The following is a 17242-nucleotide window of genomic DNA, read 5'->3' as shown; positions in this document are numbered from 1 at the left end:
TAAAATTACAAATGTAAATATGAGAAGGGGAGCTTGAAAGCATGCAGTGGGAGGGGGTAGGGGTTAGAGCTCAAGCTCTTCCTCCAGAAGTGTGGACTACGCAGAGATCTGAAGGGTAAATCACAGTATAGTGAAAAGGATGGGAAATAATCCAGAGAGAGGGGCAAGTATGTGGCAGGAGGGAGCATGGCAATCTAGAGGGAGGGAAAGAAGGCTCAGGGAGGCTGGGGGACAGAGAGATGGGGCATGGTCCAACAGAAGGGAGAAAGGTGGCAGGGCTAGGCCATGTAAGGCCTTGGAGCCATTGTGTAAAGATGTTTGCCTTTATCTTAAGAGCATTGGGAAGCCATCAAAGTATGTTTTTGTTAATAATGTAAATATTTGATTTGCATAAAAGATTCCTGCAGCATATATGTATCACTGAAATACAATAATGAAATGAATGTGCGTGAACCTAACACCTTCCCCCGAACGAGAACCTTATCTGTATTGCTGAAGCCTCCCTTGTCCCCTCTTGGAACCCATCTCCCTGTGTTCCCCCTCCCCACTTAATTGCTAGTTTAGAATTTTCTTGAATTCCATGCATAACATGATCAGATTTTGGTTTTCAGAGATCACACAAGCTGTGTCGAGAAGACTGGATAGAAAAGAGGCCAAAGTACATGCGGGGAAACCGGTTAGGAGGTTGTAATCACAAAACACAATCTTACTAAAAGTTTGTCTGCATTTTATTTTATTGCCTTGGAAATTTATTTCTTTCACAGATGATTTATTTTCATCATTTAAAAAAATGTAAATTAATGGTATCTTCCTAGAAAAAAAAAATGAAATCAGACAAAACTAAAAGCACTAATTCTGTTGGACAATAACGAGAAGGCTGTACTGTTTGGTTTAACTAAAAAATGTGGCCAGGCATGGTGGCTCACGCCTGTAATTCCAGCACTCTGGGAGGCCAAGGCAGGCAAATCGCTTGAGCCCAGGAGTTCGAGACCAGCCTGGGCAACATAGTGCGGCCCTATTTCTACGAAAAAAAATGTTTTTAATTAGCCGGGCATGGTGGTATGTGCCTGTAGTCCCAGCCACTCAGGAAGCTGAGGCAGGAGGATTGTTTGAGCCCAGGAGTTTGAGATTGCAGTGAGACATGACTGCACCACTGCACTCTGGCCTGGGTGACAGAGACCTTGTCTGTTTAAAAAAAAAAAAGGACATCATGGCTGTGTATAAGTACATCTATGACATCTAATCTGTTTTGGCCTTTTCCCTTTGATGTACCCAAATGCAGAAATTCCTGTCTGGCCTAGCAAAGCCTCTGGCAGCCCTGGACTTGGAGCTCCCTGGTTTGTACTGCCCAGCAAAGATGCTGTAGTAGTTTCCCATGGCTGTCTGCTGTAAAAAATAACCACAAACTAGGTGTTCTAAAACAACAGAAATTTATTCTCTGACAGTGCTAGAGCCCAAAAATCTGAAATCACTATCACTGGGCCATGTTGGCAGGGCTGTGCTCCCTCCAGAGGCTGTAGGGGAGAATCCATTCCTTTCCTCTCCCAGCCTCTGGTGGGTGCTGGCATCGATTGTCTTGCGGCCGCGTCGCTCTAGTCTTCAAGGCCAGCATCTTCAAATCATTCTCTACTCTGTCTTCACATGGCCCTCTCCTCTGTGTGTGTAGACGGAAATTTTTTTGAACTTGCCAACACTAAAAGAAACGCTTTTAAAGACAAGTGATCACTTGGAAATGGCTCTCTGTCAAATTCCAAGAAAACCAGTTCACTGAAAGTTCTACAAAAGCCTCTCCATCCTACCCCTTTGCCTCCTCAGTTTTCTCCTCAATCTTCTGCTCTGCAGCAGCAGGGAGAGAGCAGAGCACATTTCCTCTAAATTCTATTAAGAAGACAGAATAGGCCGGGCGTGGTGGCTCACGCCTGTAATCCCAGCACTTTGGGAGGCCGAGGCGGGCGGATCACAAGGTCAGGAGATCGAGACCATGGTGAAACCCCGTCTCTACTAAAAATAGAAAAAATTAGCCGGGCGCAGTGGCGGGCGCCTGTAGTACCAGCTACTCGGGAGGCTGAGGCAGGAGAATGGCGTGAACCTGGGAGGCGGAGCTTGCAGTGAGCCGAGATTGCGCCACTGCACTCCAGCCTGGGCGACAGAGCGAGACTCCGTCTCAAAAAAAAAAAAAAAAAAAGAAGACAGAATAAAAACTGGTCAATTAAGACTGGGGAGATTTAAGAAAAAAGTAAATGCAACATATTGGTTGTTTCGTAAATTGGTTATTCAAGGAATTGACCATTTGGCAAATTGACTTTCCGCAAATTGGCTGTTGGTGAAATCAGCCTATTTCCCTGAGAAACACTGCAGAACTCAGGGCAGTGGCTGCCTTGAGCCTGCCCAGGACAGGACTGTGATTGTCCCCTCCTGTTTTCTACAAGCCATGGAGATGGGGGCATTGCTCTTGCATGAGGCTGGGACTGAGAGCAGCCCCCACAGGCTGGATCTGAATCCTAGGGAAGAAGAAGATGGGAGATCTCCCACTTTCGGTCCCCACTCAGTAGAACCCAAATGTAGGCCAGTAGCTGAACATCTGTGTTGGCCAGAGCCCGGCCAGAAGTCAGTCAGGTGCTGCATCCAAGACCAATCTAGCATTGGAGAGGCGGCTTAAGGGTATCAGGATATAATGTATAAAACCACAAGTTGTATAGGGTCACCCTGTGGGCTAATTATCAGACTGAATGTACATTTATTGGTTATACATACTTGCAAAAGATTGTACACAGGCCTGTTAGTCATTATTATTAGTATTATTTTACATATGTAATATTATTACAAATGTTATATCTTTATTATATAATACTTAAGCCTGGCACATATAGATAGTTGATAAATACCACTTTTTTTTCTTTTTACTAGATAACTTACTGGATTGGATAAAGGCACTTAATAGCTCTTAGATACCTCTTTTTCTTCTGGAGGTACCTGAGGTATTTCTTTCTTTTCTTTTCTTTTTTTTTTGAGATGGAGTTTTGCTCTTGTTGCCCAGGCTGGAGTGCAATGGCGCGATCTTGGCTCACTGCAACTTCCGCCTCCCAGGTTCAAGTGATTCTCCTGCCTCAGCCTCCCTAGTAGTTGGGATTACAGGCATGTGCCACCACGCCCGGCTAATTTTGTACTTTTAGTAGAGACGGAGTTTCTGCATGTTGGTCAGGCTGGTCTCGAACTCCTGACCTCAGTTGATCTGCCCGCCTCAGCCTCCCAAAGCACTGGGATTACAGGCATGAGCCACTGCACCCGGCCACATTTCTTGCTTTCTTGTAACTTCAAAAGCCAGTTGTAGCTGGGAGCAGTGGTTCACGCCTGTAATCCCAGCATTTTGAGAGGCCAAGGCAGACGGATCACCTGAGGTCAGGAGTTTGCAACCAGCCTGGCCAACATGGCAAGACCCCACCTCTACTAAAAACACAAAAACTAGCCAGGCATGATGGCGCATGCCTGTAGTCCCAGCTACTTGGGAGGCTGAGGCAGGAGAATCAGTTAAAGCTGGGAGGTAGAGGTTGCGGTGAGCTGAGATCACGTCACTGCACTCCAACCTGGGCAACAGAGCAAGATTCTGTCTCAAAAAAAAGAAAATTAACGTTGATTGTTAGGAGCTGTTTTAGTGGATTAAAGAACTCAATGATAAAGAATTGAGGAGAAACAACAGTAACAAAAAAGGAGGGCAATAAATTTGTGCCTAGCAACTCTGAATTGCTTGCTATGCATTTCCTAAGAGTTATTCTAAAATGATGCCCTGGTACTTAAAAATAACTGAGTAATTTATTACTTTCTTTGATAATATGTTGCAGATTGTTTAGGATACATTCACATGCAGTACATTTCTGTCCCAGTATCACTGTATGAGCAAATACTGAAGGAGTTTGCAGACATCTGCTTTACAGTAGACAGGGAGATAGACGTTCCAATTGGATATAGCCCATATGTGTAGTAAAGTCTGGTTATAGGAAATTATAGACTAAAAAAGACTGTTGTAAATATGTATCCCTGCACGCAGTAAGGTTAAACAGAAGATCCACAACAAACCAAATTAACAATTACTAAGCCAGACTAACAGTTACTTATAGTTAAAAAGCAAAAATGGCAGGGATTGGAAAACAAAACCAACTCAGGAACCCTGATAATAGCATGTCCTTTCCTGTAAGTGGGGAAGTCTCACCCCCTGAATGCAGTTATGGAGCTAGAGCTTGGCACAGCTATGTGGAAGCCAGACTTCTGAGAATACTGAGTTTCTGAGTGCTTCATTTTTAGACAGTAACTCTTAATCATTTAGGTGGTTTTTATAAGTAACCCTAGGTGGTATAGACACATCTGGGGTCATTTCACAGGCCCCTGGGGAGGTGAGCCATTCTTTATAGGAAGAGCTCCTCCCTTGGGAGAAGACTGACCACCCCCATGTGTTGGCGGTGCCTTTGAGTGTTGGTGGTGCCTTTACGCACAGGGAAACCGCTGAAAGGGTAGGCACGGATGAATGATAAATTAACAATGGGTGATTTTTATTGTTTGCTGGTCTGTATTTTCTGAAATAAACCTATTACTTTTGTTTACTTTTTTAAAGACCTTCATCCAACTTGTCAAGTTCCTACAATAGAACAGTTAAAAAAAAAAAAAAGACATCACCACCTCTCAACCTTGGGGGAGTTAAAACAATTACTGAGGAGGAGGAGAAAAAACATTTATGAATAAGACTGCAGTTACTTGAGCTGCTAAGATTAAATGACAATAGGAGTTGTTCTTTCAAGGCGTAAACTGACCTTCTTTCTGTCGAGGAAAGGTCACTGCTTCGCCACTGTGTCCTATGTTAGATTAAAAGGGATGGGGGGAGCAGCGGTCCAGCTTCCCTCACACAGTAGTTGTGATTAAAGCTTTTCTGGATCATTTCTGAAGAAGGGTTAAAGGCTTTCAGATTGTCTTGCCTGAAGACAAGAAAGCAGAGGTAAGATATAACTCCTGTTACTTAAAGGAAGGGAAAAAAACCATGGGAAAGTGGACTGGAATTGCAACAGCAAGAGTTTGTTGTGGTTCTTGTTTGTTTTTAGCTTTTAAATTTGTGAAATACAGCATATATATACAGAAACGTGAATAAAACATAAATGTATAATTAAATTATTGGAAAGCAAACATATGTAGCCACTCACTACCCAAGTCAAGAGCTAGAACATCACCAGTACCCAAAGTATTTCTTCCCAGTCAAAACTCCCACCTTTCTACCTAGAAGTAATTAACCACAATTTTGTCTTTTTTTTTTTGGAGACAGATGTCTTGCTCTGTCCCCAGGCTGGAGTGCAGTGGCACGATCTTGGCTCACTGCAACCTCCGACTCCCTGGTTCAAGCGATTCTCCCACCTCAGTCTCCACAGTAGCTGGGATTACAGGCGCCCGCCACCATGCCCAGCTAATTTTTTGTATTTTTCGTAGAGATGGGGTTTCACCATGTTGGCCAGGATGGTCTTGATCTCCTGACCTCGTGATCTGCCCACCTCGGCCTCCCAAAGTGCTGGGATTACAGGTGTGAGCCACCGTGCCTGGTCTCATTTTGTCTTTTATGCAGAGCATACTATAGTTTGGTTTTGCCTGGCTTGGGACTTTCTGTAAGTGGGACCATATAGTATACATATGACTTTTCCCACTCAGTATCATATTTATATAATTAGCTACCTTGTTGCATGTTAAGATCTTTCATTTTTGTTGCTGTATCGTATTCCATCATAGGCATATGCCACTATTTATCCATTTTACTTTTGCCGGACATTTGGGTTTTTCCAGTTTGGGGGCTATTACAGACATTATGAATAATGCAACTATGAACTTCTTGGGGTGTGTATAGTCAGACCTTTCTAGATAATGGTAAACTGGTTTCCTGTAGTGACTAGGAGCTGCTCTGCATCCTTGCTGCCACTGGTCTGATCAGTTGGCTAATGCTGTCTGTTGGTGAATGGACAGTAGCTCTCTGTAGCTATACTGTGCATTTCTCTGATGTGATGGGGTTGAGGACCTTTTCATATGTTTGATATTTTGTTACCTCCTGTGAAGTTGTCTTTCGATTGTTTTGCCCTTGTTATACCTACTGAGTGGTCTGTTATTCTTTCAACTAACCAGCCCTCTGAAGGCGAAATAGGGATATAAAATATGCTGCCTGCCCCCGAGGAGATGGCTTGACAATTCTAGAGGCAGATATATGAACAAGAAGTACATGATAATTGTGATTACTGAGGCATCCATCTTCCCCACCAGACTAGCTAAAGGATGGCACTCTTATTTGTGTCATATCCTGGGTGCTTAACACAGTATCTGCCTCATAATTAGGTGCTTAGTAAAGTTTTGTTAAATGATCGAATGGGGCATTTTTAGCGGAATGTACAAGTGCCCTATTAGGGATAGGTGCCCAGTAACTCAAGAAGCATGGAGTAAGAAACCACAAACAGCACATGCTCCCCCTCCCCTCTCCTACCTGCTGTGGGGAAGGCCTCCCTTGTAGATTTGAAAGGTTGCTTTACTGGAAGCAGTGGAGGAGGCATGCTAGGCCAACGAATAGAATGTGCAAAGGCCCAGAAGGAAGACAGAGCTCAGCCTGCAAGGGAATGTTAATTTGGAGTGACTAACACGGTGAAAGGGCATCAGCTGGAAATACTGCTATAAAGGGACTGCCTTGTAATCTCAGAAGCAGGGGGGTAAAATTAAGATTAAACACAGGGAAAGAACTTTCTCACAGGTGAGGATGGTGTTGAACCCTACAATAATCGTTTCCCAGATACCTTGAACAAAAATCAAGTAGTTAAAGAAGCCTGACTGGCCGGGTGCCGTGGCTCAAGCCTGTAATCCCAGCACTTTGGGAGGCCGAGGCGGGCGGATCACGAAGTCAGGAGATGGAGACCATCCTGGCTAACACGGTGAAACCCCGACTCTACTAAAAAATACAAAAAATTAGCGGGGGCGTGGCAGCGGGCGCTTGTGGTCCCAGCTACTCAGGAAGCTGAGGCAGGAGAAAGGTGTGAACCTGGGAAGCAGAGCTTGCAGTGAGCGGTGATTGCGCCACTGCACTCCAGCCTGGGCGACAGAGCGAGACTCCGAATTAAAAAAAAAAAAAAGAAAGAAGAATCCTGACCATGAAGCAAATCTGACTTTTGTCCCTCCAGATAACAAAAGTTATCTTTTTGAAAGTAATGGTGTAATTTGAATGAATGTAGAGAAGCCCCGAAGACTGAGCTTTCCGCCTTCAGACGTGGATTTAGCAGCAGCGTGGCCTTAGTCAAGCCTCGGTTTCTACACCTGCAAAGTGGGTATAATGCCTACCTTGGAGGGCTGTTGTGAAGATTAAGGGAGATGTAAAGTACTTAACCATTGCCTGGTGGGATAGTTTTTATGACCTAGATCCAAAATTGTTCACTGCTGCTGTTGCTACTCTTGGTACTTTTTACTGGCTGGCATCTGCTTAAGTTTGTAACATAGTAGGAGCATTAACAAGGCCCCACGGTGGGGACCTTTGTCGTTTGAAGAGATCCGCGCTCCCGCCCCCCCCTCACCCCGCCACATTGGCGACGCGGCCACCACCGCGCTGGCGCAGAGGGAGGGAGGACAGGGCCTCTTGCTGTTTCTGGCCTGAAGTTTTGCGTGCCTTTGTTTTTCTTTTGCTCTATTCGTGTATTCCTGCTTAAGGCCTGTGTGGGGAATTAGGAGCTCAGTACTGGAACGGCGGTTTTCCTAAAGATGAGTACCAGCCAGGCGGGGGGCTGATGCCTGTAATCCCAACACTTTGGGAGGCCGAGGTGGGCGGATCACTTGAAGCCAGGAGTTCGAGACCACCCTGGCCAACGTTGTGAAACCCTGTTCCTACTGGGGGAAAAAAAAAAAATCCAGGAGTGATGGCGCGCGCCTGTAATCCCAGCTACTCGGGAGGCTGAGGCAGGAGAATCGCTTGAATCCGGGAGGCAGAGGTTGCAGTGAGCTGATACTGCGCCACTGCACTCCAGCCTGGGCAACAAGAGCGAGACTGCGTCTCAAAAAAAAAAAAAAAAAAAAAAAAAGTTCCTTCCGTAGTTCTCATGCAAGGGAGGGGTTCGACTTGCAACCGACCTGAAACCAAGCACTGGCGCAAGATTTCCTCAAGCCCCTCCTCTTGGCCAAACTTTCCGGAGGGGAAGGCTTTCCGAGGAAACGAAAGCGAAATTGAACCGGAGCCATCTTGGGCCCGGCGCGCAGACCCGCAGAGTTTCCTGTGCCGACGCCTCGGGCTACTTGCAGTGCGAAGCAGCAGGGGTGTGGGGGCCTCGAGGGGCTGGCGCGGCCCAGCGGTCTGGCCAGGGTCGTGCCGCCGGCGGGTCGGGTTGGGTCGGGCAATGCCTCTCCGGCGCCATGAACCCGCGGCAGGTAAGCCGGGCCGGCCAGGCAGGCCCTGGACCTTCGCCGCCGTCTGGGCTTGTCTTATAACCTCACGGGCTTTGTGTTGGAGTGTATAGCGTGTGCTGTCTTGTGAGTGTGTGTGTGTGTGTGTGTGTGTGTCGTCTTGCCAAGCAGCATTGCTGGTTTAGGAATTTGTGCGTCTTGTGAGTGTTAGAGTGTGTGTGGGGGGTGTGTGTGTGTTTGTGTCTGTGTGTGGGTGTGTGTGTGGTCTTGCCAAGCAGCATTGCTGATTTAGGAATTTGTGAATTTGTATCCTGCTTATTAATTCTGCAGAATGGAGCAGTGAGTGAAGAGGGCTTGAGGGAAAATGCGCCCCCGTCTGAGTAGGAAGGCCTGAGCCCATGTCAAGGCAGACACCCCGTCTCCCTTTCTGCTAGGGCCCCTTGGGAACCCCCTACCCCCGCTTTAGCACCATTTGAACAACTTTCGGACTCTGAGCAGCGCACACTATCCTCAGCGTACCCTATCCACCTCCGGAAGGCCTTCCGGGAGTTAAAAATGGCCCTTCTTAAGCTGTAGGAGAAAGCTTGTTAACCGCTTTATAAATTATAGTTAAAAACTGGAAAAACACAAATGTCCTTCAGCAGGTTAACAGATAAACTGCTGAGCAGTGAGGAGGACCTACTGTTACAGGTAACAACACGGGTGATTCACAAGTGCGTTATGCTAAGCACGAGAGGCCAGACTCAAAAGACTGCATACTATATGAGTCCATTTATATGACATTCTGGAAAAAACACACAGTTATAGGGATGGAAAGTGGATCCGTGGGTGCCAGGGACTGGGTATCACGGAAGAAGTTGATTGTTGAGTGGCATGAAAAAACTTTTTAGGGAAATAGAAATGTTCTATATCTTGATTGTGGTGGCGATTGTCAAAACTCATAAATTTATACACTTAAAAGGATAAATTTTACTGTATCTAAATTATATACGTCAATTTCGTTAAGATATACATACATACCACTTCTTTGAAAGGATTAGGGATGCCTGCCTTGAAGGAAAAGCATTTCTGCACAGGTATCAGTGTATGACACTGTGGAACCTGTGTGGTAAAGGCAAAGGGGGTAGTGCTTATCTCTTGGTCTGGTAGTGAGACCAGATCAAAGTGAAATTTGGGGAACAATGAATGTTAAACAACTTGTTATGTAATTTGCATAGAGGCAATGCTGAGAGATTTAGAAATGATCACTATGGGTTGCTTGCTCACTTTCTTGCTCTCCTATTCAGTAGCTTTCCAAATGGCTGTTCTCAGTGGTGGCTTGGTTTTTAGGGGATTTAAGGGGGCAAAAAGAAAAATTAATCTCCCCCTCTCCCTCTAACCCTACTGCCCTAAGATATCCTTTAGCAAATTTATATATCCTTTCTTTTCTCTGTGTTCATTCCAGTGTGCACACACATACACATTCATGGATTTTCTCTTTTTGTTTAGGGGGAAAAAATTATAATGTACATATTATTCTACAACTTTTTGTTGTTTTATTTAACATATGGTTCCTAAATTATCCCCAGATGAATACAAATAGATATGACACATTTTGAAAAAATAAAATAACTGACCGGGTGCGGTAGCTCATGCCTGTAATGCCAGCACTTTGGGAGGCCAAGGAGGGCAGATCATGAGATCAGGAGATCGAGACCGTCCTGGCCAGCATGGTGAAACCTCGTCTCTACTAAAAATACAAAAATTAGCTGGGTGTGGTGGCACGTGCCTGTAATCCCAGCTAAGGCAGGAGAATCACTTGAACCCGTGAGGCGGAGATTGCAGTGAGCTGAGATCATACTGCACTCCAGCCTGATTGCAGTAAGCCGAGATCACGCCACTGCACTCCAGCCTGGCAACAGAGCGAGACTCTGTCTCAAAAAAAAAAAAAGAAAAATAAAAATAACTGTGTAAGTACTATTCCATAGAATGAATGTATCATAATTTAACTCTTCTATAGACAAACATTAAAATATTTTCCAGATTTGGGCCAAGAGTAGCAGTTTAAAAAACATTTAGCTTTTAACTGACTTTAGCCACTTTGAAACACAGTTTTTTTTTCCCAAGGTCACTCAAAGAGCTAATAGGAGAATATCTAAGCTCTGGGAGCCAGCACTCACTCTACACACATTTGCCTCTGTTCCTAGCAATATGGTGGGCACGAAGGTGCAGCAAGAGGAACAAGGAAGAAGATATGATTGCTTGCATAGCGCATAGCGGCATCTTGTTCATGCAGTCATTAATTCAACAAATGTTTGTTGAGAATCAACTTTGTGCCAAGTGCTAGGGAGGCAGAGATGATTGAAGCATAGTCCTTGATCCCAGGAGCTCACCGTGGAATCAACTGAAGCCCCTCATGAATACTGTGTTGGGAATGTTGAGAATAGAGAGTTGAGTGTAACTTGTAGGACACCTAATGTTAATTACCTTTCAGACACTACAATCTGTGTGTGCCATTAAAAAAAAAAAAAATCCATAACTCTTATACAAGGTAAAGTAAATGGTCTAACAGGTACTGAGTGGGAGAAGCTCAAGGAGAGGAAACCCCAAGGGCTGAAGAAGGTGGGAATCAAGGAGTTTCTTGAAGCAAGTGGCATTTAAGGAGCTCTATAAGGAAAGGGTCAGAGTTGTGATAGGTGGCGGTGGAGGGAGATGTGCCACCTGGATTGGCATGTAGAGGGATAGGAAGATTAGAGGCCGTTGCAGTGGCCCAGTAAGAGGTAATGAGGGGCTGGAACTGAAAGAAGACATGTAAGAGACAGTACAGAGGTGGCAGACAAGGCGGGACTTAGCAACTACCTGATTAGATCCAGGAGATGAGGCCAGGAGGCGGGCAGCAAAGATGACTCAGGTTTCTAGCCTTAGTAGGCTAGGAGGAGAGTGATGCCATTAGCAATAACAACTACAGGAGAAGGAGCTGAGTTTGAGGGGATCTATTAATTTGGTTCAGAATATGTGCTGCTTGAATTATGGCAGGATATTTAAGTGGACAGATTGTCGACATAGTTGGAAATTCAGATCTTAAGCTCCCACACAAGGTAGTGGCTGGGCATAGTAGATTTGAGTGTTTTTGCCTCAGAGGGCTAGTTTAGGTTCGGGCAGTGATTAAAGCAACCTAGGAAATAAATTATAAAGGAAGAAGAGGTCCTTAAAACCTTGGAGACTGATTATATAAAGGGTGGAACCGTTAATACAGTAGCTATTAAAAAATTATAAGGGGTGGGAAAAAGGGACAAAGAAGAAAAAAAAGGTGAAAGACCTTTGGTGCTGTGTCACCAAACCCTGGGAGGAGAATTTTTTAAAAGAAGAGCGCTCAATCCACAGTGCACTAACGCATGTTTGTTAAACAGAATTGACCACCACACAGCGAAGACCCAACTGAAGTTGAAGAGAAGGAATTTTTATGGGCCCTGTTAGCATAAGTCAGGGTCCTTCTCCAGTACCATTGGGCAGCTTTGGAGAAGAAAAGGGGTACAGTGGGCCTTGGGTGGAGAAGCGAACTGACACGAGATCCAGGTGGGGTGAGGAGGTACGTGAAGTCAGAGTGGGGAAGAATCAGGGTGGCTGAATGGCGGCTTCGCCAGGGTCATGCGAGGAGCAGGTTTCACCAGAGTAAGGAGCGGAAGTTGTAGAAACACAGGGAAGTCACCATCAGAAAAGAGCAGGAGTCAAGAAACGATGGCCCACAGGTACAGACTACCTGTTTTTATAAATAAAACTTCATGGTAAATGAACTGTAAATAAAGGTTTGGTTATTGTGTGAGGCTGTTTTTGCGCTACAGTGGCAGAGCTATCTGGCCCTTTATAGAAAAAGTTTGTCAGCCACTGTAAAAGAGTTGCAGGATTTGAGGTCTTGGTGTGATGGCCTAGGTTACAGTCATAGTGAGATTGAAGGAGTAGCTAGACAAGCCAATTGTGTGGCAGAAAGGTAGAGATGGAGATTACTGGGTTAAGGATCCCTGTAGCCAGGGCACCGTGAGAGTGATTGACAAGAATGCTAAAATCCCCTAAGTGTGTCAGGATGTGGAAGAGTAGAAGGCTAGAGTTATGCAAGAAAGGGTCCCAGCTCTACCTGTGCAGCCTTCAGGAGAGTCTGAGGAGGGGGTGGTGAGTGTGAGCAAATGTTGCCAGAATCTCTTCTCCCAGTCTGCAAGCCCCAGGGACAGGAAGCAAGGTATTTACTGACACCCCCAGGCTTGTAAGTACTTCTTAGCTCCATCACCCTCCAATGAACAGCCCTGGGGAGAAGACAGTACTGGTTTGCAGGTGGGTGGGTGGGGAAAGGGGTCACAGGTGCTCGGTGTTGTGGTAAATGTGCAGATGAGAACATGGGGTTGCTTATGCCCTGTCCGTCAGGGTTCAGAAGAACATGCGGTGGAAGCAGCTATGGGGAGGTAGCTAGGGAAGGAGGGCTGGTCTGAGGTGGTGAGGAGCAGATGCTGCCAGCTCCACACATCCAGGAGAGCCTGGGTGGTTTGGGCAAAAGTCTCTGGCATCCCTTCTGAGCCTGGGTACCACACTGAAGAGTGAGGACAGTGTGCCATTTTTATCAGGAAACCCTCCAGCTCCCTGAAAATGGAATTTTGATCCTCCCGGGATGGCAGTGGAGAGCCACAGAGATGACTCTCAGGCCCCGTGGCCTTTTCCCACCTGGAGGTTGTTTTTGTTACTGCACTGTTACAGCCTTGGAGGACTGGGGTTCAGTTTGATCCAATCAGATTTATTCTTTTGTCATAGTCATCCAAATGATAGATCTTAGAGACAGGTGGGCGGAGGTGCACTAGCTGTGCGCTAGTGAGCCCAACTCAAGGAGAGGTCATCTCGTCCCTTCCCTAGTCCCCTCTCCCTTGGTTATTTCATGTGATTGTACTGGTTATTTCAGGTTTCTGTTTTTGTTTTCAAAACAAAATAACATTTGTTTGTTGTTCTAATTTTAAAAGGGTAATTGTTTTGACTAGAAAATTTCCTTCTCAACTCCCTTAAATTCCATCAAAGGGAAAAGTAAATTAGGTTGCTGGAGAGGCTATGCTGAGGCCTCAGAACCTCTGTGCTCCTGGAAGCTCTGCGGGCTTTGCTTCCTGCCCCCCTCTCCGTGTTCCTGTTGGCAGGCCCCTAGGCAGGTTTTAGGAGGTAGGCAAGTCACCCTAGCTGAGTCATAAGCCCATGGCTCAATTGCCTTCTCAGCCCATCAAGGGCTGTTCCACAGGCAGCAAAGGGAGGGGCCTCCACAGGTTCACCACTGCAGCCCTAATTCATTTTCTTTTCTGCTGTCTTATTCTGCAGGGGTATTCCCTCAACGGATACTACCCCCATCCATTTCAAGGCTATGAGCACAGAAAGCTCAGATACCAGCAGCCTGGGCCAGGATCTTCCCCCAATAGTTTCCTGCTTAAGCAAATAGAGTTTCTAAAGGGGCAGATCCCAGAAGCGCCGGTGATTGGAAAGCAGACACCATCACTGCCACCTTCCCTCCCAGGACTCCAGCCAAGGTTTCCAGTACTACCTGCCTCTAGTACCAGAGGCAGGCAAGTGGATATCAGGGGTGTCCCCAGGTGCGTGCATCTTGGAAGTCAGGGGCTCCAGAGAGGGTTCCAGCATCCTTCACCACGTGGCAGGATTCCGCCACGGAGAGGTGTTGATTGCCTTTCCTCACATTTCCAGGAACTGAGTATCAACCAAGATCAGGAACAAAGGATCTTAAAGTTCTTGGAAGAGCTTGGGGAAGGGAAGGCCACTACAGCACATGATCTGTCTTGGAAACTGGGGGCTCCAAAGAAAGAAATCAATCGAGTTTTATACTCCCTGGCAAAGAAGGGCAAGCTACAGAAAGAGGCAGGAACACCCCCTTTGTGGAAAATCGCGGTCTCCACTCAGGCTTGGAACCAGCACAGCAGAGTGGTAAGACCAGACGGTCATAGCCAAGGAGCCCCAAACTCAGACCCAAATTTGGAACCTGAAGACAGAAACTCCACATCTGTCTCAGAAGATCTTGAGCCTTTTATCTCAGTCTCAGCTCAGGCTTGGAACCAGCACAGCGGAGTGGTAAGACCAGACGGTCATAGCCAAGGAGCCCCAAACTCAGAGCCGAGTTTGGAACCTGAAGACAGAAACTCCACATCTGTCTCAGAAGATCTTGAGCCTTTTATCTCAGTCTCAGCTCAGGCTTGGAACCAGCACAGCGGAGTGGTAAGACCAGACGGTCATAGCCAAGGAGCCCCAAACTCAGAGTCGAGTTTGGAACCTGAAGACAGAAACTCCACATCTGCCTTGGAAGATCCTCTTGAGTTTTTTGACATGGCTGAGATCAAGGAGAAAATCTGCGACTATCTCTTCAATGTGTCTGACTCCTCTGCCCTGAATTTGGCTAAAAATATTGGCCTCACCAAGGCCCGAGATATAAATGCCGTGCTAATTGACATGGAAAGGCAGGGGGATGTCTATAGACAAGGGACAACCCCTCCCATATGGCATTTGACAGACAAGAAGCGAGAGAGGATGCAAATCAAGAGAAATACGAACAGTGTTCCTGAAACCGCTCCAGCTGCAATCCCTGAGACCAAAAGAAACACAGAGTTCCTCACCTGTAATATACCCACATCAAATGCCTCAAATAACATAGTAACCACCGAAAAAGTGGAGAATGGGCAGGAACCTGTCATAAAGTTAGAAAACAGTCAGGAGGCAAGACCAGAACCAGTAAGACTGAAACCACCTGTTCATAACAATGGCCCCTCAAAAGCAGGGTATGTTGACTTTGAAAATGGCCAGTGGGCCACAGATGACATCCCAGATGACTTGAATAGTATCCGCGCAGCACCAGGTGAGTTTCGAGCCATCATGGAGATGCCCTCCTTCTACAGTCATGGCTTGCCACGGTGTTCACCCTACAAGAAACTGACAGAGTGCCAGCTGAAGAACCCCATCAGCGGGCTGTTAGAATATGCCCAGTTCGCTAGTCAAACCTGTGAGTTCAACATGATAGAGCAGAGTGGACCACCCCATGAACCTCGGTAAGAGACCACCCAGGACTGTACCTAGGGTTGGGGTCAGGTGCTCTTGCTCCTGACGCAGTCTTGGCTAGTTTGTGAGCAGTGCCATTTGGTGGCTCCTATCTTTTCCTCCTTCCCTTCTGCCTTTTAGCTAAATCCCCCTTGATTGGCCCTTTCTGCAGATGTTGAGCAGGGAATATAGACCTTGGACCAGCCAGAATCTTGGCTGAACAAGGGGGAGGTTGACTCTGTTGACTGTAATGAAGCTTCTTCAGAAATGATTGGTTTTGGCCGTACGCGGTGGCTCATGCCTGTAATCCCAGCACTTTGGGAGGCCGAAGCAGGCATATCACGACATCAGGAGTTTGAGACCAACCTGGCCAACATGGTGATACCCTGTCTCTACTAAAAATACAAAAATTAGCCAGGCGTGGTGGCACGTGCCTGTAGTCCTAGCTACTCAGGAGTCTGAGATAGGAGAATCACTTGAACCCAGGAGGCAGAGGTAGCAGTGAGCTGAGATTGCACCGCTGCACTCCATCCTGGGCCACAGAGCGAGACTCTGTCTCAAAAAAAGAGAAATGATTGGTCTTGAGGGTCACGGGCAGTGGCTCACGCCGGTAATCCTGGTACTTTGGGAGGACAAGGCAGGTAGATCACGAGGTCAGGAGTTTGAGACCAGCCTGGCCAACATGGTGAAACCCCATCTCTACTAAAAATATAAAAATTAGTCGGGGGTGGTGATGCTTGCCTATAATCCCAGCTACTTGGGAGGCTGAGGCAGGAGAATGCTTGAACCTAGGAGGTGGAAGTTGCAGTGAGCTGAGATGGTGCCACTGCACTCCGGCCTGGGTGACAGAGCGAGTCTCCATCCCAGAAAAATAAAAATGATTGGTCTCCATGCATCAGCATCATGCCTGCCTCCTAAGGCCAGAGGTAATAAAGACTTAACTCCCTTCTATAGGCCTTCCCGTCCTCCCTAAGCTGTTTCTGAGAGAGGTGCAGGAGCAGGTGGGTTGGGGCAGGCTGTATACACAGAGTGCGGGGTGGGTTGTGCTGCTAAGCATCTGCAGGTCCATAGTCCCCCCTCTGCATAGCTGCTGGGGGAAAGGATGGAGGAGCGCATGCACAGCTGCCTGCCTGCCTATTGAAGGTGGTGGTTCTAATTTTATACACCTCCTCTGCACAGATGGGTGGGCTAGCACTTGCTGCCACTCCTGAGCTGTGAAGTCAGCAATTACCTCACTCAGATAGCTGGTCAGGCCCTACACTGTAGGTCCTAATAGGCCAGTGGACAGATTGAGGAAAACAGGAGCTGCTGAAGGGCATAAAAGAGAGCAAAACCACTGAAGCTGAGTGGCTGCAGCTGTAGCCAAAGAAAGAGCCAGTAGGATGGGGGAGAATTCCACTGACCTTTATGTTTACATAGCCTGATTTCTAGGGGTGTAGATTCCTGGCTAGGGCCCTTATTCCTTGTCTTGACTGTCTTCATGATAACAATTTGGCATTTCAGAAGAGCTGTTAAGAGAAGGGGATGTGTGTGTCCAAAAGCTGGCAAGGCCAGAGCTGGATTGTTTGGGGTAGAGACTGGATGGCCGTCATTCTCTTTTGTCTCCATCCTTCCTCCCTAGAGCTGGAGGAAAGCAGTGGATTTTGTGGTTAATCATTCTTTGGACTCACACTATAAGAAACATTGGTGCCATGTTCAAATATATCAGAAGACCTAGGAAATAAGAAAGACCTACTTTTCTAAATGAAATCGCAGACTGAGCAAAGAGCTCACCACATTTGAACGCTTGAACAAAGGGGGGCCTAGGCTAAGT

At 46.6% G+C, this 17242-nt stretch overlaps 1 protein-coding gene across 3 annotated transcripts in view; it reads left to right on the top strand.

Annotated features, from left to right (window-relative positions):
- ADAR (adenosine deaminase RNA specific) overlaps window positions 1-17242 on the top strand; it is a 46735-nt gene that overhangs the window by 11480 nt on the left and 18013 nt on the right. For 2 of the 3 annotated variants that reach the window (XM_050752435.1, XM_050752426.1), the window contains exon 2: window positions 13714-15440. In XM_050752435.1, coding sequence (XP_050608392.1) covers window positions 13714-15440 — 1727 coding nt within the window. Of the gene's footprint in view, window positions 1-7689; window positions 8416-13713; window positions 15441-17242 lie in introns of those variants that run through there. The other variant, XM_050752444.1, reaches the window with a different exon arrangement.

This window comes from Macaca thibetana, chromosome 1 (genome assembly GCF_024542745.1).
Source record: "Macaca thibetana thibetana isolate TM-01 chromosome 1, ASM2454274v1, whole genome shotgun sequence".
In the NCBI taxonomy this organism is placed as follows: domain Eukaryota; kingdom Metazoa; phylum Chordata; class Mammalia; order Primates; family Cercopithecidae; genus Macaca; species Macaca thibetana.
The sequence above is the reverse complement of the archived record's forward strand: the minus strand, read 5'-3'. Positions and strand labels throughout refer to the sequence as shown.